The sequence below is a fragment of the Palaemon carinicauda genome, chromosome 8, assembly GCF_036898095.1.
Source record: "Palaemon carinicauda isolate YSFRI2023 chromosome 8, ASM3689809v2, whole genome shotgun sequence".
In the NCBI taxonomy this organism is placed as follows: Eukaryota; Metazoa; Arthropoda; class Malacostraca; order Decapoda; family Palaemonidae; genus Palaemon; species Palaemon carinicauda.
The window spans coordinates 142,912,747-142,940,291 of NC_090732.1; the positions used below are offsets into that span (position 1 = coordinate 142,912,747).

General features: G+C 43.6%; 1 protein-coding gene across 4 annotated transcripts in view; it reads left to right on the plus strand.

Annotated features, from left to right (window-relative positions):
• Polr3A (RNA polymerase III subunit A) overlaps window positions 1-27,545 on the plus strand; it is a 342,849-nt gene that overhangs the window by 100,505 nt on the left and 214,799 nt on the right. For all 4 annotated transcript variants that reach the window (XM_068379133.1, XM_068379131.1, XM_068379132.1 and 1 more), the window contains exon 3: window positions 16,174-16,323. In XM_068379133.1, the coding sequence (XP_068235234.1) occupies window positions 16,174-16,323 (150 nt within the window). The remainder of the gene's footprint in view (window positions 1-16,173; window positions 16,324-27,545) is intronic.

Sequence of the window (27,545 nt, forward strand, 5' to 3'; positions counted from 1 at the left end):
CTTCAGCCGCCAAAACGAGCCTTTGCTCGTCCTGTTGACGTTGGCGTTACTAAGTCACGTCAGTCACGCTTTGTAGAGCCTTACTCGATGCAGTCCCGTGTTGACTTTCAGCCGCATGTGGACGTTCAGCTGCTTCCTAATGCTCTTGTTGACGTTCAGGACGATCGCCAACCAGCGGAGTTGACTTGTTTTGACGCTGAGCGTCAAGCACCGCAGTCAAGAGTTGTTTTGACTGCTCAGTCTAGGCAGTCAAGGCAGTCTCGAGTTGACGTCGAGCGTCCTCCCGCTCCTGTTGTCGTTGACAGTCAGGCTGTTAAGCAGTTACATGACGTAGCGTCCTGGACTGCTTCTGATGCACCAGTGCATGTGGACTCTGCGTATCAAGCATTGCCACCAAGGCAGGTCTCCCCTTTGCTTGTTACTCAGCAGTTGTCGGCCCCCCAGATGCTGAAGCCTTGACGAGGATGGGGGGCTTAGGGATTAGCAGCTGGGCTCTAATGAACAGTGGGAACTACTTCCCATTGGACCTCGGTGCCCAGCTGTCGATTCAACTAAATCAGTCAGCACTTTCTCTTTTACTTTTGATTATTTCTTTTTTTCTCCCATCTCTTCCTTTTGGGCTCGATATTGTTGACGACTTTGGCATGTTCGATTTTACTTTGGATGCCGCTTTGTATTTGGCAGAGTGTGGGATGGGGTGCATTCCATCTCAACCTGTGCCAATTTAGACGCCATCACCCTCTGGCAGACCCCATTGGGTGCAGACCAAGTCTGTTAAGAGTCGGGCTCCAGTGATCCGGTCTTAAGTCACCCATATTTGCGGGTAATGGGTGACGCCAGGCATTGGAGTCGACGGTGGGAGGGGCTAACTACCCCCACTGACCAGTGTACGCCCACCTTAAGAGAGGCAGCCCCTCTCTAATAGAGGACTGGTCCCCGCTGAAGCCTCTTCTCGTGTTGGGCCACATGGGATAGGAGGACTGACATCCTCCGATAAGAGGTGGATAACCCGGCTTGCTTTTCCAAAAAAAACCCAACACCTCTGTTGACGACCTGGAAAATACAAACATGGACCTCGGTACAGACAGCTCCAACTCGGGTTCTAACATTGTAACGTTAGAACCTTATTCACGTCATGTGAATAATAAAACGCTAGAGAAGAAGAGAGAGAGAGTGAAAAATGATGACAGTACAGAAAGATATAGAAAAGTAGAAGTATTACCTGGTCACTATGAAGTAGTGAATTATGAAAATTTTTTTATCTTGGAATTTGAAAACGGAAGAAATGAGCGTATAAATGTTTTTAAAGCTAATAGAGAAATAGTTAATTTATGTGGAGGGCAGCCAAAAATTTTACCCCAGGGAAATGGAAGTCTCTTGATAGAGACACTCTCCCCATTACAAGGTGAAAGGTTAAAAACACTTACAAAATTGAATGGTCATAGCGTAAAATGCGTTTCACACCCTACTTTCAACCAGAGTAGAGGTGTGATATATGCTCCAGAATTGTTGGATATAGAGGAGAAAGAAATAGAGGATGAACTGAAAAGTCAAGGAGTAGTTAAAGTAGTCAGAATGAGAAAGAGAGTTGGAGAACAACGTATCCCTCTTGCTACTCTGATTATAACATTTGATCAATGCCGATTACCAAATGTTATAAAAGCTGGATGGCTATCTTTGAAGGTAAAACCATATATCCCGTCACCATTGCGATGTTATCATTGCCAAATGTATGGCCATTTAAGCCAGAAATGTAAAGAAAAACTAAACAATAAGCCAGCTGTTTGTGCCAACTGTGGAAAAAGTAGTCATGGAGTATGCATAGAAAACCCTAATTGCATACATTGTGGGGAAGCACACCCAGCTACATCTAAAAGCTGTGTAAAGTTTATTTTTGAAAAAGAAATCCAGGCCATTAGGACCATGGAAAGGGTTACTTTTAAAGAGGCTCGTAAAAGAGCTCTTGAAAAGCAAATAAGACCAGGGCAACCTTTTTCAATGGTTCTGAAGAAAACTTGTCAAACCACACAGACGAAAATTATATCTCTACTTCTAAGATAAAGAAACAAATGAAAGTAGTTAAAGAGGTTGAAAGTCCCATCAAAAATCTATATCCAGAAATTGTGGAAAAATCAAAACGGACACTTAAAGATCTGAAAATTATTCAAAAGCCAACTACTCCGATTTTAAACAATAGTACAAACCTCTCACAGGCCGTTTCCTTGCCTGATCTGATGGAGGTTGCACTCGAAACCAATTTACCTGGTGAACCCGTAGTGGGGAAGGTGCAAAAACCTGACAGATCACAACCTTTTAATCGAAAAAGAGAGAGACCTCCCTCCCTCTCTCCTCCTACCATAAGAAACATTAAAGTCACGACTTCCAATAAATATGATATCTTGTCTGCTGATGTTTCTGAACAACTAGAAGGTAAATTGAACCAATCAGAAATTCAAGTTGAGGTCCACCATCCTCCTCAACAATTAGATCAAAAGGACACAAAGAAAAAGAGAAACACAAAACCCACTATATCAAGATCCTCTCTAGAGTTACCTCCGGGAAACATTGTTAGATCAAATAGTGCCATTGGGAAGACTTCATCTAAGGTGTCTTCCAAAAAATAAAACATAGTTTTTTCCTCCATTCTGCAATGGAATTGCCAGGGTTTAAGGGCGAAATATGAACAACTTAAGCTCCTCATACGTGAGCACTCCCCTATAACAGTATGTCTACAAGAAAGCAAGCTCGATGCTAATACTCCTTGTCCTCGAGAGTATGTTAGCTATAGGACACCATATGATCAACGAGCAGGGAGCCATGGGGGAAGTCTTATATACATTCGTCGAGATGTTCCCCAAATATCTTTGTCTATCTGTACCCCTCTGCAGGCAGTGGCTGTACAGATTGATATAGGAAGAAAATACACAATCTGTTCTCTTTACTTGCCTCCAAATGATAACATCTCATATGATAATATAGTAGAGGTGATTAAACAACTCCCACAACCCTTTCTCTTACTAGGAGACCTTAATAGTAGACATCCTTTATGGGGTGATGTTTTAGCAAATGCAAGGGGTAATATTATATCGTCAATTTTGGAGAATGAAGATGTCGGACTCCTCAATACAGGAGAGCCCACACATTTTCATGTACAGACAGGTACCTTGTCCTGCATTGACCTATCAGTTGCAAGCTCTAACTGTCTTCTCGATTTTAATTGGAGAACATTAGATGATTGGCATACTAGTGATCATGCACCAATCATTATAAACACCAACAATGGTCCACCTTTACAAAGATCACCTCGATGGAATCTTGATAAGGCGGACTGGAATAGATTTCGGGAGTTAAGTGAAATTGAAGGAAATGCAGAACAGTTTGAAAGTGTTGATGATGCCATAGACTTACTTAATGGAACTCTTCACACAGCAGGAGTGAATTCCATTCCCAAAACAACTGGGATATTCAGACGACGACCAGTCCCCTGGTGGTCGTCAGAACTAACTGCCCTGCACAGAGCCACAAGAAAGTCTTTAACTCGATTGCGCATGCGCCGTAATGAGGAGAATTTAGTCATATACAAGAAATGTAGAGCACAGTTCCGCCGTGCCATGAAAGAAGCTAGGCGCCAGTCTTGGATGTCCTTTGTTTCCTCCATTAACAGTAGAACACCAACATCATCTGTGTGGAGGAAAGTAAAAAAGATAGCAGGAAAATTCACCCCAAACCCACCACCAGTGTTAAAGATAAATGGCCAGTATATGACTGGAGCAACCGAAGTTAGCAATGCCCTGGCTGACCATTTCTCAAATGTATCGTGCAAGTGTCAAGCAGCTCCTGGTCACCAGTATAGGAGCAATGAAGAAAAGAAAGTTTTAAACTTCGCAACAAGAAAGCAAGAGTCATACAATTCTCCTTTTACTGAAAGAGAATTTGATTCTGCTCTTGCTACTTGTAACGATACAGCCCCTGGACCCGATGGAATTCCATATGCAATGATTAAACATGTACCTTATAATACAAAGTTATTTATTTTAAGTATTTTTAATAGAATATGGCATGATCATAGTTATCCAAGTGTTTGGGAACTAGCCATTATTTTAGCCTTTTTAAAACCCGGTAAGGACAAGTTTTTAGCAGCAAACTACCGACCTATTGCATTGACATCTTGTTTATGTAAAATCATGGAGAAGATGGTCAATGCAAGACTGATTTGGTACCTTGAAAAGAAGAATATTTTATCACCCATTCAATGTGGATTCAGGAAAATGCACTCAACGACTGATGTGCTGATACAACTTGAGTCCTCCATTTGTGAAGCCTTTGCTTCCAAACAGCACCATGTTACAGTTTTTTTTTATCTTGAAAAGGCATATGATACCACATGGAGATACGGTATACTTAAAAGAATCCATGAGTGCGGATTGAGAGGTGAGCTACCACTATTCATCCAGTCATTTCTTTCACATAGAGTTTTCCAAGTGAGAGTTGGGGAAGCTCTATCACAAAGTAAATGCCAGGAAGAAGGAGTTCCTCAGGGGAGTGTGCTGAGTGTAACCCTTTTTGCACTAGCAATTAATGGGATATCCTCAGTCATTCCCCGGGATGTTCTTGCAACATTATTTGTGGATGATCTCTCCATATCATTTGCTGGAGCCAGAATGGCAATGGTTGAGAGAAAAATCCAACTCTCTATTGATAAAATTATCCATTGGGCCGATATGAATGGATTTAAGTTCTCAACAAGTAAAACTACAATTGTCCATTTCTGTCGTATACGGGGAGTACATCCAGACCCGGATATATACATCAAAGGTCAACGGATCCCATGTGCAAGTGAAGCCAAATTTTTAGGGTTGATATTTGATTGTAGGCTTACATGGGTTTCTCACTTAAAAACATTAAAAGCTAAATGTGTTGAAGCTATGAATCTTTTAAAAGTCTTGTCCCATACATCATGGGGGGCAGACCGCAATACAATTTTAAAATTATACAAGGCCTTGATATTTTCCAAAATTAGTTATGGATGCGAAATATACTCCTCAGCAACCCCAAGCCGGTTAAAAATACTAGATTCAATACATCATGCTAGCATTAGATTGTCCACAGGAGCCTTTAGAACATCCCCTATCACAAGTCTCCTTGTTGATGCTGGGGAGTTGCCTCTGGACCTTTACCGAATGTCCTCTATTATTCGGTATTGGTTTAGATTGCAAAGACTCCCCAATTCTTCAGCCTTTCAAACTGCAAGCCTTGTAAGGAACTCAACCTACTTTGAGTTGCACCCAAAATCTCCTCAACCTTTTGGGTTTCGGGTTAACCAATTATTAAACAATCTGGATATGATTAGAAATAAGGTGCTTCCATTCAAGCTATCATCAACGCCTCCATGGAAATTACCTGACATATCTTTTTGTAGATACTTTATTGGAGTTAAGAAGAATTTGACTGACTTAGAATCCAGGTCTCTTTTTATGGAACATGTCGAAGAACATAGGGGATCGACTTTTATATATACTGATGGCTCCAAATCTGATGCTGGCGTTGGATTTGGAGTACATAGTAATGATTTTAATTGTAGAGGTGCACTTCCTCTAACAGCTTCCATATTTACTGCCGAACTGTATGGCATATTAACCGCTATTGAGAAAATAGCTTTGGAAAAGGAGGGTAATTTTACAATTTTTAGTGATGCAAGGAGTGTTCTTCAAGCTTTAGAAGTTTTTAATTCTAGTAACCCTCTAGTTTTAAAGATTTTAGAATGGCTTTTTATTATTGGACGGAAAGGTATAACTGTTCGATTTTGTTGGGTTCCAGCACATGTAGGTGTGTCTGGGAATGAGAAGGCAGATTTACTGGCGAAGAATGCGGCATCCGAGTTGCTACCAAGGAGGTATCCCATTCCATGTAACGATTTCCTACCTTACATCAAGAAATTGGTATGTGATAAATGGCAACAGCACTGGGATAGTCAAGATGGCAATAAAATGAGGGAAGTAACAAATATCATATCACCTTGGAGGTATAACATGATTCCCCGAAAATGGGAGACGACTCTTTGTCGTCTCCGTATTGGTCACACACGGTTGACACACGAGTTTCTGTTGAAGGGCCAACACCAACCGTATTGCGAGGACTGCTTAGTACCTTTAACAGTGAGGCATTTGTTGACCGAATGCCCTAATTTTACCAACTTAAGAAATAGATATCTGTTTGAGGCTCGAGGTGAGGATGGCAGGTTTATCCTTGCCAAGATTCTTGGACATGATGTGTCTTACTATGCGAGCGGAATTTTTAGATTTATTTCAGAAGCAGGTCTTCTGAAAACTATTTAACTATTGTAATGACTTCTTAATTTTTATGGTTTTAATTGAATTTGCTTTTAATTTTCATATACAGTAAATGGTATCGGCGTCAATGACCTTAGATGTCAGGATGCCAGAAAACTTTCAATCAATCAATCAATCAATCAGCAGTTGTCGGACGAAGATCCTTCAGATGAGGACGTTGCTGATCCTCATCATGATGATCATCCTTCAGATGTAGACGAACCTAAGACGGTTCCTCCTTCGATGGACTTTAAGAAGATCATGTTGATTTTCAAGGATCTTTTTCCCAATCTCTTTGTTACCGTTGCTCCTCGTTCGCCACCGTCTGAGTTTGCTCTAGGCTTACCTGCTAACATGCCAGCCTTTACTAAGCTAGTGCTTTCTCGCTCTTTCAAGAGGGCTTTACGACTTTTAGGCGACTGGTTGGATACCAGGAGGAGTTTGGGGAAGACGGCCTTTGCCTTCCCTCCTTCTAAGCTTTCTTCTAGATCGAGTGTCTGGTATGCCACGGGAGAAGTTCTCGGCTTGGGAGTCCCTGCCTCTGCCCAGGGTGACTTCTCAAGCCTCGTAGACTCTCCCCGCCGCCTGGCCATGAGACGCTCGAAGATTAGTTGGTCCTCCTGGGACCTTGACCATCTGCTTAAAGGCGTATACAGGGCCTTTGAAGTATTCAACTTTCTTGACTGGTCATTAGGAGCTTTAAGTAGGAAAATCTCGTCTGCTGACGGAGATGTTTCCTTACTTATCATGTCATGTATGGATAAAGCCATCCGCGATGGTTCCAATGAGCTCGCCTCCACATTTACGTCGGGAGTCTTAAAGAAGCGAGATTCCCTTTGCTCTTTTGTTTCGCCAGGAGTTACTCCCTGTCAGAGATCAGAACTGCTCTTTGCTCCCTTATCAGCGTCCTTGTTTCCGCAACAACTGGTTAAGGATATAGCTTCTTCGCTTGTGGAGAAGGACACCCATGACTTGATGGCGTCCTCTGCTCGCAAAGGGACTCCTTCTACATCCTTTGCTGTAAGACCCAGGATCGAGACTCCGGCATCCAGAATTATCCCGCCCTTTCGTGGCAGAGCTCCCAGCAAGGGAAGCGCTCGTGCCGAGGGAAAGAGAGGTAAGAAGAGAGGAGCCAAGTCCTCACGTGGCAGAGTCTGACTGCCCACAGCCTCAGACAGCGGTAGGAGCCAGATTGAAGAGCTTCTGGCAGGCCTGGGAGAAGAGGGGCGCAGACCAAGAGTCTGTTCGGTTGCTCAGAGAGGGGTACAAAATTCCGTTTGTACGCAAACCTCCTCTAGTGACAACTCCCATAGACCTCTCTCCCAGGTACCGAGAGGAGTCAAAGAGACAAGCCCTAAACCAAGAAGTGTCTCTGTTGCTAGAGAAGGGAGCGGTGGTCAAAGTCTCGGACCTTCAATCACCGGGGTTTTACAACCGTCTCTTCCTAGTCCCAAAGAATACAGGAGGTTGGAGACCGGTGCTAGACGTCAGTGCACTCAACGTTTTTGTTACGAAAACAAAGTTCACTATGGAGACCACGAAGTCCGTCTTAGCAGCGGTCAGAAAGGGAGACTGGATGGTCTCTCTCGACCTACGAGATGCGTACTTCCACATTCCTATACACCCGGATTCCCAACCGTTTCTGAGGTTTGTTTTCAGGAATGTGGTATACCAGTTTCGGGCCCTGTGCTTTGGCCTCAGTCCTGCTCCTCTCGTATTTACGAGGCTCATGAGGAATGTGGCAAAATTCCTCCATTTATCGGGAATCCGAGCCTCCCTGTACTCGGACGACTGGCTTCTCAGGGCATCGTCCAGTCATCGCTGTCTGCAGGATCTTCATTGGACGTTGGGTCTGACCAAGGAATTGGGACTTTTGGTCAACCTAGAAAAGTCCCAACTGATCCCATCCCAGACTATTCTATATTTAGGGATGGAGATTCGCAGTCCAGTTTTTCGGGCTTTTCCGTCTGCCACCCGAATAGATCAAGCCCTGCTCAAAGTCCAACTAATGCTGAAGAGAGAACGGTGTTCAGTCAGGAATTGGATGAGTCTCGTAGGGACTCTATCATCCCTGGAGCAGTTTGTCTCGCTAGGAAGACTACACCTTCGGCCTCTCCAGTTCTATCTAGCCTTTCACTGGAACAAGGACAAGACGTTAGAGACGGTATCAATCCCGGTCTCCGAACCAGTAAAGGCATGCCTGAAATGGTGGAACGACAATATCAGTCTGAGAGAGGGACTATCCCTAGCAGTCAAGAACCCAAACCACGTGTTGTTCTCAGACGCGTCGGATTTGGGTTGGGGTGCGACCCTGGACGGTCGGGAATGCTCAGGTCTGTGGACCTCAAGTCAGAAGAGCATGCACATCAACGGCAAGGAGCTATTGGCAGTCCACTTGGCCTTGATGAAATTCGAAAGTCTCCTTCGAAACAAAGTGGTAGAGGTCAACTCCGACAATACCACAGCTTTGGCGTACATCTCCAAGCAAGTAGGCACACACTCCCTCAAGCTGTATGAGATCGCAAGGGACCTGCTCATTTGGTCAAGAAATCGAGGCATCTCCCTGTTAACGAGATTTATCCAGGGGGACTTGAACGTCTTGGCAGACTGTCTCAGTCGGAGGGGTCAGGTGATTCCCACGGAATGGACCCTCCACAAGGACGTGTGCAAGAGTCTTTGGGCGACTTGGGGTCAACCCACCACAGACCTCTTTGCCACCTCGATGACCAAGAGGCTTCCAATCTATTGCTCTTTAGTCCCAGATCCAGAAGCAATACACATAGACGCATTTCTACTGGATTGGTCTCATCTGGACTTATATGCATTCCCACCATTCAAGATTGTCAACAAGGTACTGCAGAAGTTCGCCTCTCACGAAGGGACAAGGTTGATGTTGGTTGCTCCCCTCTGGCCCGCGAGAGAGTGGTTCACTGAGGTACTTCAATGGCTGGTAGACTTTCCAAGAAGTCTTCCTCTAAGGGTAGATCTATTACGTCAGCCCCACGTAAAGAATGTTCATCAAAGCCTCCCCGCGCTTCGTTTGACTGATTTCAGACTATCGAGAGACTCTCAAGAGCTCGAGGCTTTTCGAAGGAGGCAGCCAGTGCGATTGCAAGAGTGAGGAGAGCTACCATTAGAGTATACCAGTCGAAGTGGGAAGTCTTTCGAGACTGGTGCAAGTCAGCATCTGTGTCCTCGTCCAGTACCTCTGTAGCCCAAATCGCAGATTTTCTTTTACATCTGAGAAATGTTCGCTCCCTCTCAGCTCCCACGATTAAGGGCTACAGGAGCATGTTGGCTTCGGTCTTTCGTCATAGAGACTTAGATCTTTCCAACAATAAAGATCTCCAAGATCTCCTTAAGTCTTTCGAGACCTCTAAGGAACGTCGTTTGGCGACTCCTGGATGGAACTTAGACGTGGTCCTTAGGTTCCTTATGTCAGACAGGTTTGAGTCATTACATTCAGCCTCCCTGAAGGATCTCACCCTCAAGACGCTTTTCCTAGTGTGCTTGGCTTCGGCAAAAAGGGTCAGTGAACTTCATGCCTTCAGTAAGAACATCGGCTTTTCTACAGAAAAAGCCACATGTTCACTTCAACTTGGTTTCCTGGCCAAAAATGAACTGCCTTCTCGTCCTTGGCCTAAATCTTTTGATATACCTTGCTTATCAGAGATCGTAGGCAACGAACTGGAAAGAGTGCTATGTCCAGTTAGAGCTCTTAAGTTCTACTTAGCCCGTACTAAGTCCTTACGAGGTAGATCTGAGGCATTATGGTGCTCAGTTAAGAAACCATCATTGCTTATGTCAAAGAATGCTTTGTCATATTTTATCAGATTTTTAATACGAGAGGCTCATTCTCACTTGAATGAGAAAGACCGATGTTTGCTTAAGGTTAAGACGCACGAAGTAAGAGGTATAGCAACCTCCGTGGCCTTTAAGCAAAATAGATCTCTGCAAAGTATTATGAACGCGACCTTTTGGAGAAGCAAGTCGGTATTCGCGTCATTTTACTTAAAAGATGTCCAGACTCTTTACGAGGACTGCTACACACTGGGTCCATTCGTTGCAGCGAGTGCAGTAGTGGGTGAGGGTTCTACCATTACATTACCCTAATTCCAATATCCTTTTAATCTGTCTCTTGAAATGTTTTTAATCTTGTTTTTGGGTTGTACGGAAGGCTAAGAAGCCTTTCGCATCCTGGTTGATTTGACGGGTGGTCAAAGTCCTTTCTTGAGAGCGCCCAGATTAGGGGTTTGATGAGGTCCTGTTGTATGGGTTGCAGCCCTTGATACTATAGCTCTTGGGAGTCTTTCAGCATCCTAAGAGGATTGCTGGGCTTCGTGAGGAAGACACACTAACAAGGCAGAGTAATCGTCTAAGTCAACTTCCTTACCAGGTACCTATATATTTGTGTTTTGTTATCATTATTATTATTATTATTATTACTATCCAAGCTACAACCCTAGTTGGAAAAGCAAGATGCTATAAGCCCAGGGGCTCCAACAGGGAAAAATAGCCCAGTGAGGAAAGGAAATAAGGAAATAAATAAATGAAGAGAACAAATTAACAATAAATATTCTTAAATAAGAAACAACGTCAAAACAGACATGTCATATAATAAACTATCAACAACATCAAAAACAAATATGTCATAAATAAACTATAAAAAGACTATGTCTGCCTGGTCAACAAAAAAGCATTTGCTCCAACTTTGAACTTTTGAAGTTCTACTGATTCAACCACCCGATTAGGAAGATCATTCCACAACTTGGTCACAGATGGAATAAAACTTCTAGAGTACTGCGTAGTATTGAGCCTCGTGATGGAGAAGGCCTGGCTATTAGAATTAACTGCCTGCCTAGTATTACGAACAGGATAGAATTGTCCAGGGAGATCTGAATGTAAAGGATGGTCAGAGTTGTGAAAAATCTTATGCAACATACATAATGAACTAATTGAACGACGGTGCCAGAGATTAATATCTAGATTAGGAATAAGAAATTTAATAGACCGTAAGTTTCTGTCCAACAAATTAAGATGAGAATCAGCAGCTGAAGACCAGACAGGAGAACAATACTCAAAACAAGGTAGAATGAAAGAATTAAAACACTTCTTCAGAATAGATTGATCACCGAAAATCTTGAAAGACTTTCTCAATAAGCCTATTTTTTGTGAAATTGAAGAAGACACAGACCTTATATGTTTCTCAAAAGTAAATTTTCTGTTGAGAATCACACCTAAAATTTTGAAAGAGTCATACATATTTAAAGAAACATTATCAATACTGAGATCCGGATGTTGAGGAACCACCGTCCTTGACCTACTTACAATCATACTTTGAGTTTTGTTAGGATTCAACTTCATACCCCATAATTTGCACCATGCACTAATTCTAGCTAAATCTCTATTAAGGGATTCACCAACCCTAGATCTACATTCAGGAGATGGAATTGATGCAAAGAGAGTAGCATCATCTGCATATGCAACAAGCTTATTTTCTAGGCCAAACCACATGTCATGTGTATATAGTATGAAAAGTAATGGGCCAAGAACACTACCCTGTGGAACACCGGATATCACATTCCTATAATCACTATGGTGCCCATCAACAACAACTCTTTGAGATCTATTACTTAAAAAATCAGTAATAATGCTAAGAAACGACCCACCCACTCCCAACTGTTTCAGTTTGAAAATAAGGGCCTCGTGATTAACACGGTCAAAGGCAGCACTAAAATCAAGGCCAATCATACGAACTTCCCGACCACAATCAAGGGATTTCTGTACAACATTGGAGATTGTAAGAAGGGCATCACATGCTCCAAGGCCTTTACGAAAACCAAATTGCAAACTAGGGAGTAGATGATTACCTTCAGCAAACCTATTAAGACGTTTTGCCAGAAGACGTTCAAAAACTTTAGATAATATGGGAGTTATGGAAATTGGGCGGTAATCAGTGGGACTTGAGCTACCACAAACATATTTACATAGAGGAGTAACATTACCAATTCTCCAACTAGTGCTAAAAGCTCCTCTTCTTACTAACTTGCGCAAAATAACAGATAACTTTGGAGCTAAGAAATCTGCTGTCTTTATAAAAAACAAAGGAAAAATACCATTTGGGTCTACACCTCCATAAGCATCAAGGTCCATCAACAGAGCTTTAATCTCACGAGATCGAAAAGCTAAACTAGTTAGTTTAGCCTCAGGAAAACAGGAATGAGGAAGTTCAAGTTTTTCATTACTCTGTTTACTGTCAAAAACATCAGCCAAAAGTGTTGCCTTTTCCTTTGGACAGTGAGTGACTGAGCCATCTGGTTTAAGTAAAGGAGGAACTGTTGCATCTACACCAAAGAGTGCAGATTTAAGGGTAGACCACCATTTATGTTCCTGAGTTGTACCAGAAAGTGTTTCTTTTATGGTTAAATTGTACTCCTTTTCAGTTGAGGCATAAACTCTCTGAGCAAAAGCTCGAAGCTGAGTATAGTTGTTCCAGGTCAAATCTGATCTGTTACCCTTCCAAAGTTGATAGGCCTCCTGCTTCTCCAAAAGAGCCCGTCTACAATCATCATTGAACCACGGTTTGTCCTTCACTCGGTACTTTAGCACACGAGAAGGGATACGCCTATCAATTATGTTGACTAGATTCTCATTCAAAGGGACAACAGGATCTACACTATTATATAATTGTGACCAATTCAAGCACAAAAGATCATGTAAAATCCCATTCCAGTCTGCTTGGGATTTCATATAAATTTTACAAGAATATGATATATCAGGGACAGGCTGCTCAGTCTTCACTAATAATGAAATCAAGGCATGATCAGATGTCCCGACTGGAGAAGCAACCTTACCAGTTATAACGCCAGGGGAGTCAGTGTATACAAGGTCCAAGCAATTACCAGACCTGTGAGTGGGTTCATTTATGATTTGCTCACAGCCTGATTCAGAGGCAAAGTCTAAAGCTCTTAAGCCATGGCGATCGGTAGGAGAGATAGAACCTAACCACTCCCTATGGTGAGCATTAAAATCACCAACAAAGACAAAAGAAGCCTCTCTATCATCTTCTTGTATCTTAGTCATAATGGTAAGAAGACAATCGAAGATAGAATCATCCATGTCTGGATTCCGGTAGATCGAACATAAATAAAAGTTGTTATGCCTGCCACAAACTTTTATTACCTGAATCTCATGACATCCACATTGATAGCAGGACTTATGAGAAGCAGGGTACTCTGTCCTAATATACACCGCCATTCCCCTGGCCCTAGGGATGGCATCACGTTTCAACATTATTGGCTTCTTAAAACCAGTTATAAGGAGCTCAGATGAGTGCCTCATATTAGAAACCAAAGTTTCTGAGCACAAAAGAATATCATACTGTCTGGACGCAACTGTAAGGTCTTGGATATTTGCATGAAGACCACGAATATTGCAATACAGAAGACGACATTGACGAAATCTAGGACGTACTGGTCCCGGATTTCACTCAATGTCTCCAGACAGCATAAGAATTAATAGAAATAAAAAAGAGACATCATACTTAAAAACTATATTAACAAGAATTATAACAAAATCAATACGTACAGAATTATAAACAAAGTGATTAATGATACCCATAGACTATAGTAAAAAGTCGGAAAAACTGGTCAACATGGAGGAGCCGATACACCATGCAAGGCTAAATACCCTCCAGGATAGCCACTTCAACTGAAGGGAGGACAGTAAGGATGGTTTTGAGAAGAAAAAGAATCAGAAAAAGGAAAAGACAACCTCTTGATAAACCACCAGGCATCCATGGCCCTTCTATTAAGCCTGCCCAATACACCATTTCAAAAAAACAAGAGGAAGAAAAAAAATTTTTTTGATATATATATATATATATATATATATATATATATATATATATATATATATATATATATATATATATATATATATATATATATATATATATATATATATATATATATATATATATATATATATATATATATATATATATATATATATATATATATATATATATATATATATATATATATATATATATATATATATATATATATATATATTTTGTGGTGAAGGTTACCCTATGACAGTTTAACCTTCCCAGGCAAGTTGTTTTTTTTTTTTTTTATATACAGTATTCTGTTAAATTTGCTTGTCTTGATTATGATTAATAGATTATATATCTGTGTCTCTCTGTCTGACTTTTGGTTTGGTGACTACCTCTTCCTTATCTCTTGCAAAGTTCAAGTAGGTATTCTGTCACAGTGCAAGTCTGACCTTTTCTCTTTCTTAAGGAATTGGGCATAGAATAATGGAAAATCCTCCGTGGTGTCTCCCCGACTCCACAATCAGGTCACTTTTTAACTACAGCTTCCTCTTCAAGTAGAAGGTGAGTTTGGTATCTCCACTTTTAGCATCAAGTTCTCTGAGTGAATTCATCAGGTTTTCAAAGGGTAAACCTACATAAAATTAGCTTGTGTTTGAGTTAAGCTTAACCTGGTTCATGAAGAACTTTGGTTTCACCTGTAGATAGCTCAACCTGTATTTATGTTGGTCTGGCAAAAAAGGAAAGCCACACAACCAAGAACTTGTACAAATATTAGTTCTAATAATGTGGTTTGTCCATCCTCTCTTAAACAAAGGGTAGTGGCAATGGTTGTTGAGCACTATTATTATTTTCTATTGTTAATCACTGTCTTCAGAGACTGGTAGTTTATAGTGTGGGGTTCCGGGTTACACCCATCTACCTTAGGAATCTATCCCTTTTCTCACTATAAGTACTGTGTCCAATAGCATGCTCTTTTTCATTAGTCCTAAGGCTATATTGGCTCCTACCTTCTCTAGATCAATTTTCAATTATTTGGGAATGGTCCTGAGTGCTTCTATGATTATTGGCACTTCTACTTCCATATTCCATAACCTTCTCAATTCATTTCATAGATCTTGTTACTTTTGCATTTTATCTCTCGCCTTATAATAGTGATAAATTTTAGTCATCCTTGGTAAGTGCTGTCTACCAACCTTTATTTCCCATTCACAAAATGGAAAACACAGGCATTCCCTAAACCATCCTAAAGTGAACTAAACTCTGTCACTGGGCCTTATCAGCTTCTATGTGTATACCCTGCTGTTTATAAGGTTACAGGAATTAGTTCTCTCCTAATTTTCCTAACAGGTCCGACATTTTTGGGTAAGCATTTGATTGCCTTTCAGACTTCACCTGTAAGCACATTCCTTTGGGATGTGGCAAAGGTTTGCAACTTCACTTATTCTTTATGCCAGTCAATGCTGTAAGTCATCCTAACTAAGAGTGAGTCTCCTACTTAAAGGGTAATGGTTTGTATTCTCATAGGCTCCAAAGACAATTTATATTTAATGTCCCATTTCAACCACCTTGCATAATCTCTTTTGCAAAAAGCACAAGTGATGGCTTATTGATAGGTGACTAGCTGATATCCACGACTCATCACCTACCTACCATCATTTAATTACCTTGTTACCGAGCGTCAACTATCGTCTGCAGCTTGTCCCAGATAATAAACCTACATAAAAGGCTCTGGTTTGTATATCAAGGAAAAATAAGAATTAAAAGAATTAAGATTTGTCATAATTAGAGCCTTAAAATCTCCCTTTTAACTGAATGGCATTATAATCTATGTTTATTTGAGAAAAAGCAACCTTTTTTTTTTTTTTCAAAACCATGAGTGACCAGGTGGCCATCTGTCCCCCTCCTTTCTCTGCTCTCTTTTCCTTAAGTATATGGCTAGTGATGATACAATTAAATTTATTTCATTTTACATAGAATTTTCTTGTAAACCTTTTTATATTTTAGGGGACCAGCCAAAAGGATGTGACGTGTGAAACTTGTGCAAAGAATTTGTCTGAATGCATTGGTCACTATGGGTACTTGGATCTTGCAAAACCTGTTTTTCATGTTGGATACTTTAAAAATACGATACATATACTTCAAAACATATGCAAGGTAAGGCGAATAATTGTTTGCACTATAGAACTTTTACTCATGACTAGCCACATTAGATTATGAAAGCTTTTAATATTTTGTTAATGAGTTTGTTTGCACCTTGTTAAGAAAACAAACCTGCTCTTATATTGTAATATTCTTAACATAAGGTGGCTTACTCATTGTAACTAGTTAACAGGGTAGTTACTGGTGAAGGTAAGTGAGTAAGGGTATTAGCTATTTAATCATATATCTACCTTACTTTCAGCTGCCTTTGTTTTAATATGTCCCTGTAAGTATTTTGTTATTCTCAAAACTTTTGACTTATGTTTGTTGGTACTGTATCTTTTACCTTTCTGTTCTTGAATTTCAGGTTAATATTAAGATCAACTTAGTTGTCTTAGTCTTATTTTTGCTGGTTGTTCTCTTGAACATCAATGCTTGTTTACATTCTTTTGTATGAGTTTGCATCATTATAGTGGCTTCCTTTACAGGAGAATACAGAGAGGTCACTTTCATAATGAAGTGTTATGACTTGGAAATGCCAGATATTCTTCAGTGTCTACAGTTCCATGCTTCTTGGCTCATTTACAACTGTTTGGGGATGCTTTTTCATAAATATTTTATTTCCCCTTGATGATCACTCTTCATCATTTGGCCCTTGCTAAGGTTGGAGGTTTGGTTGTTTGTCAGAGTGAAGACTGCTCTCTCTTTGTGATAGGATATGTTTGCTATCTGTGTGTTCCTCTTCAATTTGCCACTTGTAATCATATCCTGGATGCACCTTGCTATGGTCAGTGAGTCTCCTACTATTACATCATCCAAGGTTCTTTCTTCTTCCATGTTTCTTGCTGCTGTTCCTGTCATAGAGACCCCTGGGTCTTTGCATACGAACATGCAAGGAGCTTCCTGTGAAATGTATACATGTTTCTCTGTCATCCTCCTTTCCTTCTTTAAGCAACACCTTTTCTGTTCTTCACCTTTTTCTGATTCTTCCTAGTCTTTGGTCCATCATGGAAACATGAAAAATGCTATGAAGTTTTCCTATGGTCAATCCTACCTCCATCAGTGTATGGATTTAGCTTATTGGGCTAGTGTTTATATGCTTTCAGGCTTCATATGGAAATAGTCCTGACAATATAACTTATGCAGTGTGCTGCAGGCATTACTAGAGGGTCTTTCCGGTGTTCATGCATCTTGTAGCTGCTCTTACTTTTGAACCTTTTAATTGATCTCTGAATGTGCTTCATTACTTCTGTCTTACTGTTTAAGCTCTTTGAACTTTTAACTTCAAAGTGCTACATCGGGAATTTTTCGAAATTGCACCATGTCATTGAAGGGCCTCTCTTGCTCTGGCACTAGGTCTGATGGTTCAATTTCTATACATCCATTCATTCATTATTCAGATTATGGTATAAACTCTGAAGCCAATCAACTTCTGTGAGAGTTGCTCCACACAAATATTTGGGTGTTGACCACTCCAGTTGTAGTTGAGTATCATTGAGTTTCACTTTCTAATTCCCTCTAATTTTCCTTCAAAATTCCTTTATTGAGCCTTGATTTTAATCATTCTTTGTGTATTTTAATATTGTTTTTAACTTTTTAAGGCTCCATCACTAATCCTGTTGTTGGTCCTATATGTCTTCAGGAAAGAAATGCATTCAGCAATTTGACTGTATGAAATCAGGTGGACAGACCAAAATAGGAAGTCTCATATTAGTTTGTTTAGCCATCAATTTAATAAGGATGCCCTTGCTGTACAACTTATTACAGGGGATTGTTGGGCACCCCATCTACAACATACTGTACCCTTATGACATAAAGGTATGGTGTCTCCTGTTGTATACCATTTTGGGAAATTTATAAATGGAAAAAGATAGAGAATTTAATATTGATCCCTGAGAATGGAGCTTGTATTTTGACAGAGTTCAATTTACGTTCCTGAACCATAAACTAGGCAATATGTTTCGTGGTCCCAGGTGTCTTTTGAACACAAGTTACTTCCTCTTTCTTAGCGTTGAAACTCTCTTTTAGTCAGGTGTAATGTCCAAAGGATAATGCAGTGGACCTTGGGCGACGTAGCTCATGTTTGTTTTAGCAGAGGAAGGATCCAGCTCTTTGACATCTGCTTATGGACATAATTATCAGAATCACTTCTGAGCAAGGAGAATCTCTTCTGTGTGACTTTAGACAATTTTGTTAGAATATGAGCCTCTTGTCCAGTATGCTTAAGGCTGTTTGGGTGATCCTCTTTTAGGATGAAATCTCAACCAACGTAGTTGTTACTGTAGAGCCAAGCAAACACATTTCTTAAGATATTACCAAGTGAAGATTAGTGCTCTGTTGAGGTTTTAGACAAGAAATTACTTCTTCAATTTCTAATCTGCAAGCAGCAGATTTCTACCATTTTCTCAGATTAATAAAGTGCTCTTTTGTCTGCTGCTTGGTGACAAAAATATATTGTATTCTTAATATTTAGGGACAAAATTAATTGTCTTTTGTATTGTATAGTAGGGCAATAAATGTGACAAATTGAAGTAGAAAGTCCAGCTGGTATCACTGAAGTATTCTTTCCTTATACAGTATATCTTTGGTTTGTTTCTACACATATACAAACCTTTTTTGGGCTCAAGCCATGTTGTCCTGATGGAAGTTCCTCTAAGGTAGCTTCCTAGGGTATATTACAACTACGGCGATATTCCCAGAGAATTTACCTTAAGGTACCCAGAATTCTAACTCCTGGAGCGAATATCCCTAAAAAAGACCCAGGGATATCGCAAATATCAGCGGACGTATTCTTGACACGCCACAGGGCAATCTGTACCCCGAACAGAGTTAACACTTCGTAGGGGTCAAATGGCAAGAAAACGAAAACGATAAGAAAGGGGGGAGCCGTTCGTAAGGTATCTCTCCTCCCCGTTTCGTAAGCGTGCCCTGCGCCGCTCGCGACGCCATCTGTATTCCTTTTTGCGTAGCTATACAACTCGGTGTTATCCCTGTGTTTTCTACCAAATATCTTGGATTTACTCTTACGAATATGCTTTCTCCAACTTCTTCTACTTCGGATAAGTTGAGTACCATTTCTTTTATGTATAAATGTAGGCTCTTGGTTAAAATTAAAGTAATTAAAAGAGTTATCTTTGATACAAGAGCTGTTGCCTGCTGGAGGCGTCCTGGACGCTGTCGCACGCTAGATAGGATTTATTTGGTTAGCCAGAGCGACGTTCCCAGCCCCCTTTCGCTTTAATAAATTAGCTGCTTAGCTTATTTAGGAATACTTTTATGATGCTGTAGTATAGCGCCTTGGCGAAGGATTTGCCTAGGCTGGCCTACGCTAGACCTTGTAGCCTAGTCGTTTGGCCCTTGTACTTCCTGCATGATAATTAGTCTTCCAAGTGTGATAATTATAATTTTATTGGAGCGTTAGGCAACGTTATACATATAAGCTTATGCTGAGTTTTTCCAAGATGGTATTTGAGTGAGTTTCGGTGATTTAGGTAATCGATTCTCTTAGTGCCTAGGCTAGGTTGTCTTAGGCTAGGTTGTCTTAGGCTATTGATATGTTTTATTGTTCCCCCCGTTTGCTCCCTTCTTTTCGGGGAAGGTGCGCAAACCCTTTCCCTCTGCTTAAGCCTTGGGCTTAACCCTAGTGGTTTATTCGAATTAATTTTCGATATAACTAGATTGGGGTGGGACTGTACCTTCCTGTTCCAGCTTGTCTGGCTCAGAGAGGGACAGTACAGCAGTGTTTTAAGTCTGAGTCCGTGTTGGTCTGGCGTGGGGTAGAGTCTCCCTCGCTGTCTGACACAGGCATAGGAGGTTTATCCTCCTTCGGTCTCCCTTGAAGGTTTCTGTAGTTATGATCCCTTCGCTCGGTGACCCTTCAGACTTGTCCTTGTTGCTGTTTCGGGTGCGGGATGTGTCCCTCTCCCGGGAATAGCAATACCTTCCTTGCATTGGTTATAGGGAGGCAGCTAGTAATGCCGGCCTCCCTCCCCGGATTTTCCCCTGGCTGAGATGGGCTTTCTTAGCCGGGGGTGATCTTTAACCAGTGCAAGGTTGGACAGGACCCTCTTGTCCTTCCCTTTTGTCCTTTCCGTAATGCCATTAGTGTCAGCCTTCCCACATCCGTACCTAGCTTAGGTTAGGATGGGGAGCTGACTTGGTTCCCTGTCGGCCGGCAGAGGACCTGTTACCTTGAGTGCTGCCCGGTCCTCCCTTGGTCCCTCATCCACTACTGTCTGTAGATCCAGTGAGCAGTGGTTAGGAAGCCTGAATTAGTTTCTCCCCTTCCTTTCAGCACTCTTTCGGGTGTCGGGCGTTGAGGTACATAGCCTCTTAGCCCGGCATCCATTCTGTAGTCTTCTTGTGTGTTGTCCTCTGCCGACTGCCGGCCTAGTGGCCGGCAGTCGGGTAGTGGGTGTTCTCTAGTTCTCTTGCCGTCGGTCGGCGACGGCTACATGCCTTTGCTGGCCGGTCTCCTCGCTCGCCTGCCGGCCGTTATGAGTGGCGGCCGGCAGCCGGGCCCTACCTAGCGTGGCTGCCGGCCGGCATGGGTTGTTTACCTCTGCCGGCCGGCCTGTTACCTCGCCCTGTCTGCTGGCCACTGGGAATGGTGGCCGACAGCCGGGCGCCACCTGGGTAGCTACAGACCGGCAGCCACTGCCGGCCGGCACAGACATCGGAACTAGAGTTCTCCCGCCTTGGAGTTCTTAAGTCGCATACTTGAGACCTACCTGTGGGGGGGGGGTGCTGGCCGACGAGTGCCGGCCGGCACGCCACCCCATGTACTATATCAGTACTCCCCTGTATAGTGTATTCTGTCGGGAGAGACCATGATATAGTAGGTTACAACACTGTATTTTCTAGCATGCTCGTGTTGCCTTGTGCAGTCACTTGGTGTTGCCTTACAGGGATGGAAAGAGAGTTCTTTTCATCTTTAGCCAGTATGTTAAAGTCTTACCTTAGGTGTGAGCTACACCTATTTCCCTCGGGAAATATTCTCTTTGGTAATTCTAGCAGAGACTAACCATTTGATTTTAATTGCTGGAAGGCTTCCACAGGTGACTGTGTGGGAAACACAAGTGTGTGTCTTTCCTTTAAACTTTGTACATGCTTGTATATACATGTGAATTGAAATTCACCTGATATTCATGGAAATTTTCTTCTTTTACAGGAGGAGCATCCGAAGTGTGGCAGCGTCTTCTGCAACGTTCGCAGTAAGAACTTCTGCGGGCATGATTCGTGTAGGAGGCACGCGGCTTGTGCAGCCTCCAAGGATGATCTCCGTTACTGGGACCCGCAGGTATGTTCAGTATGTACTAACCTGCTAGCTGAGGCCTTTGAATCCCCTAGGTCGGCGGAGTCAAGGGACGCAGCGAGGGAGAAGCTTCGTGTTTGGGTAAGGGGTTTCCAAAAGAACACCTCTGGACCTTATCTTCCAAGTGAGAAGATGAGGGTGTACCTCTTTCCCAAGGCTTCTGCTGACGCTGTTGTCCCCCAGCCTTGGCCGGAGATCCCTCTCGTCCAGATCCCCGTGGATGCTGAAGTCGCGGAGGCCATGCAGGACATTCAGCTGGACGACAAGATGTCGGACGTGTCCGAACGGGCGGAAGAGGACCTCCTCGCAGGGGCGAGGACGAGGATCAAGATCCGAACTTCGTGGAGGAAGAGGATGGCGTGCCATCGGACGTTCCGGTTCAGGCCCCTGAACCTATTCCCTCTACTTCGTCCGCTCTTCCAACAGAGCTGGGACAAGCTCTCTCTTTTATTGTTGTTATGATACAGCAGATGCAGTAGGAGAACAGTCAGAAGGCAGCTGCAATGGAGCTCCAGATGCAGAAGATTGCAGCGTCACGTGGGCCTCCGAAGAAGCTCAACGTGAAAGACCTTCCTGTGTGCTCGGATGCCAACCCGTGGAGGTATGCCGAGCACATGCCGATGACGGTCGGGAAGATCGTCATGTCGGAGAAGCTGGGTTCAGTTCCCCTTGAGGAGGTGGAATTCTGGCCCAGTAGAGGGGCCTATCCGGACTGTTACGTCCGTCTGAAGAAGGAGCCGGCCTCGAAGGAGGAGACGGAGCCGAAGGAGGTGATCGTCTTGGATCATGCCAAGGCTCAAGCTTCACTGGCGTCTGCAATGAAGGAGAGGGGCTTCTCAAACTCGAAAGTTGCTGCTTTGAGTAAGAAGCACCCTTCCTTCGTATCCTCTCCGGCTAGGGCCTTCCCCTTTCTGCAGAAAGGGTTCGCGGCCGTTCTGAAGGCAGTAGAGGCTGCCAAACCATGCCCCTCCTTGGAGGAATGCAAGCCCTTGTCTTTAGCCTTGCCGATGGACAACAAGGACTGGAAGGACGTCCATCTCACATTTTCGGTTGGGAAGTTGGACGCCGATATCGCAGGTCGACAGTTCGGCGAAAACCTTCCTAAGTTGTCTGAATTCCTTCTGCGAAGGGAGCTGGAGACAAAGGAGCGTTTGGCAGCCTCGATGTCTCTCCAGACAACCATGGAGACAATGGCAAGCGACCCTAAGGTGCATGAAATGTTCATGGTAGTGGCCAAGATCCATCTGGCCACGGTGACAAAGGACCTCTATAGCTTTGTCAAGGCGAGGAGGGCCTGCAGGGAGTTTGTGTTCGCCTCGGCCACAGTGAGGCACGAGCCGAAGAAACTGATCTCATCCAACATCTGGGGCAAAGATCTCTTCCCCAGTGATGTGGTTAAGGAGGTGGTGGACAAGGCAGCCACCGAGAATCGGAATCTTCTCCTTAAGTGGGGCCTGTCCCTCAAGAGGAAGTCTTCCCCTGATGAAGGTCCCCAACCGAAGGGAAAGGCGAAGAAATCTAGGTTTTCTCCCCGCCCAGCCAAGCCTTTCAGATCGCAACGTCAACAGCAGCAACAATCAGCTTTGCCTCCAGTGCCACAGATGGTAGCCCAGACCCCGACCACCTTCCAATGGGTGCCCCAGGCCGTGTCCTCATCATCCCCGGCATTCAATCCAGTGTTCGAAGGGCAGTCGACCACCTTTCGAGCAAAGCCCAGAGGAGCAGCCAGAGGCTCGTCTAGACGCCCCTCAAGGGGAAGAGGATTCAGCGGTGGTCGCGGCCAAGGAGGCAAGACCGCAGGGCAGCAGTCAAAGTGAAGTGTTGCCGGTAGGAGGGAGATTACAGTATTTTCGGGATTGTTGGACCTTCGATCCCTGGGCCCACAGCCTGCTCAAAAATGGACTGGGTTGGAGTTGGTACAGCACTCCGCCCCCGTGCCCTCAATTTTTCCAACACTCCACCCCCGTTTTGGAGGAGTACATTCAAGAACTGTTGGAGAAAAAGGTGATCCGGAGGGTAAAGTCCATCAAGTTCCAAGGGAGGCTGTTTTGTGTTCCCAAGAAAGACTCGGGGAAACTCAGAGTCATTCTGGACTTGTCGCCACTCAACAAGTTCATAGTGAACCACAAGTTCAAGATGTTAACGTTGCAACACATAAGGGCCTTACTACCCAAGAGGGCATTTACCGTCTCCATCGACTTGTCAGACGCCTATTGGCACGTTCCAATCAGTCGCCGTCTCTCCCCCTACCTAGGATTCAAGCTACAACAAAAACTTTACGCTTTCAGAGCGATGCCTTTCGGGCTAAACATAGCCCCAAGGATCTTCACGAAGCTTGCGAGCGCAGTGCTCAAACAGTTACGCCTAAAAGGGTTCCAGGTGGTAGCCTACCTGGACGATTGGCTGGTGTGGGCAGCATCCAGAGCGGAATGCTTGCAGGCTTCCCTACAGGTGATTCAGTTCCTAGAATATCTAGGGTTCAAGATCAACAGATAGAAGTCTCGTCTTTCTCCATCTCAGAGGTTCCAGTGGTTGGGAATTGACTGGGACCTAGTGTCACACCGATTCTCCATTCCGATGTCGAAAAGGAAGGAGATAGCGGGGTCTGTCAAGAGACTTCTAGTTTCCGAGAGGATATCAAGACGCGAACAAGAGAGGGTTCTGGGCTCTCTTTAGTTTGCGTCGGTAACAGACCCGGTGCTAAGAGCACAGCTAAAGGATGCAGCCGGGGTTTGGAGAAGCTTTGCATCAAACGCGCGAAGGGACTTGAGGAGACCGGTTCCGCTTCGGCTACGTTCTCTTCTCAGACCGTGGTCTCAGGCCAGTCGTCTAAAGAGGTCGGTACCTCTTCAGCCACCTCCCCCATCAGTGACGATTCACACATACGCTTCAAAGGAAGGGTGGGGAGGTCACTCTCATCGAAAAAAGGTTCAAGGGACCTGGTCCAAGCTATTCGGGACCTTTCACATAAACTTTCTAGAAGCTATGGCAGTACTTCTTACCCTGAGGAAAGTTTCCCCGCATCACTCGATCCACATAAGGTTGGTACTGGAGAGCGAGGTGGTTGTGAAATGTCTGAATCGGCGGGGATCGAGATCCCCACCTCTCAACCAGGTGATGTTGGCCATATGCCGACTGGCGGAGAAGAAGAAGTGGCACCTGTCGGCAGTTCACCTTCAAGGAGTCCGCAATGTGACAGCGGACGCTCTATCCAGGGTTACACCTGTAGAGTCGGAATGGTCCCTAGACGCAGGATCATTCTCCTTCATCTCGAGTCAAGTCCCAGAACTGCAGATAGACCTCTTCGCGACGAAGGACAACAAGAAGTTGCCGCGATATGTGTCCCCGTACGAGGACCCCTTGGCGGAAGCAGTGGACGCGATGTCCCTCGATTGGAATAAGTGGTCCAGGATCTACCTGTTCCCCCCTCACAACCTGCTGTTGAGGGTCCTCAACAAGCTGAGGTCCTTCAAGGGAGTAGCAGCGATAGTGGCCCACAAGTGGCCGAACAGTGTGTGGTTCCCTCTGGCTCTGGAACTACGACTGAAGTTTCTGCCACTCCCGGACCCAGTTCTGTCCCAGCGAGTCCAGAAGTCGACTGTCTACTCTTCATTACAGAAAACCCGGACCCTGCAGCTCATGATTTTCTCTCCCTAGCGGTGAAGAAGCGGCTCGGGATCTCGAAAGACAGCATCGACTTCCTGGAGGAATATAAGTGCAAGTCTACTAAAAGGCAGTACGAGTCGGCTTGGAAAAAATGGGTGGTCTTTGTCAAAGAGAAGAATCCGCATGAGATCTCTACGGATTTCTTTCTGTCCTTCTTCATCCACCTCCACGGACAGGGGCTGGCAGCTAACACGATTTCTACGTGTAAGTCTGCTTTGACAAGGCCCATTCTGTACGCCTTCCAGGTAGACCTCGCTAACGAAATCTTTAACAAGATCCCGATGGCCTGCGCCAGACTTAGACCTTCAGCTCCTCCAAAGCCTATTTCATGGTCTTTAGATAAAGTCCTTCATTTTGCCTCATTACTGAATAATGAGGAGTGTGCACTGAAGGATTTGACTCAAAAGGTTATCTTCCTTTTTGCTCTCGCGTCTGGGGCCAGAGTTAGTGAGATTGTAGCCCTCTCGAGAGATGAGGGCCGCGTTCAGTTCCTGGATGGGGGAGAACTGAATCTGTTTCCGGACCCTACGTTTCTCGCTAAGAACGAGTTGCCCACCAACAGGTGGGGTCCCTGGAGAATCTGACCTCTGAAAGAAGATGCATCTCTATGTCCTGTAGAATGCCTAAAGGTCTATCTTCGTAGAACTTCAGGCTTCCAAGGGGGTCAACTGTTTAGAGGAGAAACATCGGGCTCGAATTTATCTTTGAATCAACTCAGGGCGAAAATTACATACTTTATTCGCAGAGCGGATCCTGACAGTTCACCCGCAGGTCATGATCCGAGGAAAGTTGCTTCATCCTTAAACTTCTTTAACTTTATGGATTTTGAACACCTTCGTTCATATACTGGCTGGAAGTCTTCCAGGGTATTCTTTCGCCACTATGCTAAGCAAGTGGAGCAGCTAAAGAGGTCTGTGGTAGCAGTTGGTTGCGTCGTTAACCCTGCTGTTTAACTCTGCGAGGAACAGTGGATTTAATTGGGACTTTTAATTCCAGGGTGAGTGTATAGATATATGCGGTGCTATAACTAGGAGTGAGGGCTCCGGGAGCCCACAGTGACTGTTCCGGCGTTAAGGTGATTTTAGCATAAGTACAGACGTGTGCCGAGCGTTTTTGACGCTAATGTCAGTGGCTAGTAACATGGATTTTTAACTTTGATACCTTGGTACGTGAAAAGTGACTCTATTGTTTTCTTTCAGATAACCATATATCCGTTTACTACAGTACTTGTGCAAATTATTGGTCATCCACCTATCATATGTATATAATGGTGGTAACCATGTCTATTTATTGTTTGTCAATAAACTTGTTCTCGGGAACCTTGCGTCTCCTTCACCTATGTTGATTTCTTATCAGTTATTGAGCATTCAGCCTATGTACATTAATCGGGGATATCTATAATAGCCTGTTCCTTGATGCAAGCCTTGTTGCATTGGTTTATACTTTCCTTAGTGTAAAGGGCTCCATTCTTCTCAGAGGACGGTAGCGGCAGCAAGTTTATTCTTACACAGATATAAACCTTTTGTCCAATTCAATTTCGACCAGGAGGTTGGCCGATATTTCCTTTGGATGCTGTAGTTCCTTACAGACTATGCTTTACTTCATATAGAGTGAGACCACTATATTGTATGGGCTTGCGAGTGATTCATACATAGGTATATGTACTCTTCGTTCCTTCCTAGAGTCTAGTAGGACTCTTCCCTGTAGGGGGCAGGAAGCGCTATCATGGTTTATGGTTAGTGAAAAGATGTATAACGGTAACATCTTAGGTCTTTCAGTCGAGCTGACTAGGGAAATATTTCTGAGGAGTGCGGAACGTATTGAGAATCCACAGATACAGTAATGCTCTGGTACACTTCCATCAGGACGACATGGCTTGAGCCCAAAAAACGGATTTTGAGCGAAGTGAAAAATCTATTTTTGGGTAAGATGGCCATGTCGTCCTGATGGACCCGCCCTGCCCCTTTCCTTTAAAAAAAAAAAAAAAAAAAAAAAAAAAAAAAGGGAAAGGGCTGTAGGACCCCTCCCTACATACAGTATCTGTAGCACCTCGTGTATCGCTACAAGGAATACAGATGGCGCTGCGAGCGGCGCAGGGCACGCTTACGAAACGGGGAGGAGAGATGCCTTACTAACGGCTCCCCTTTTTCTTATCGTTTTCGTTTTCTTGCCATTTGACCCCTACGAAGTGTTAACTCTGTTCGGGGTACAGATTGCCATGTGGCGTGTCAAGAATACGTCCGCTGATATTTGCGAT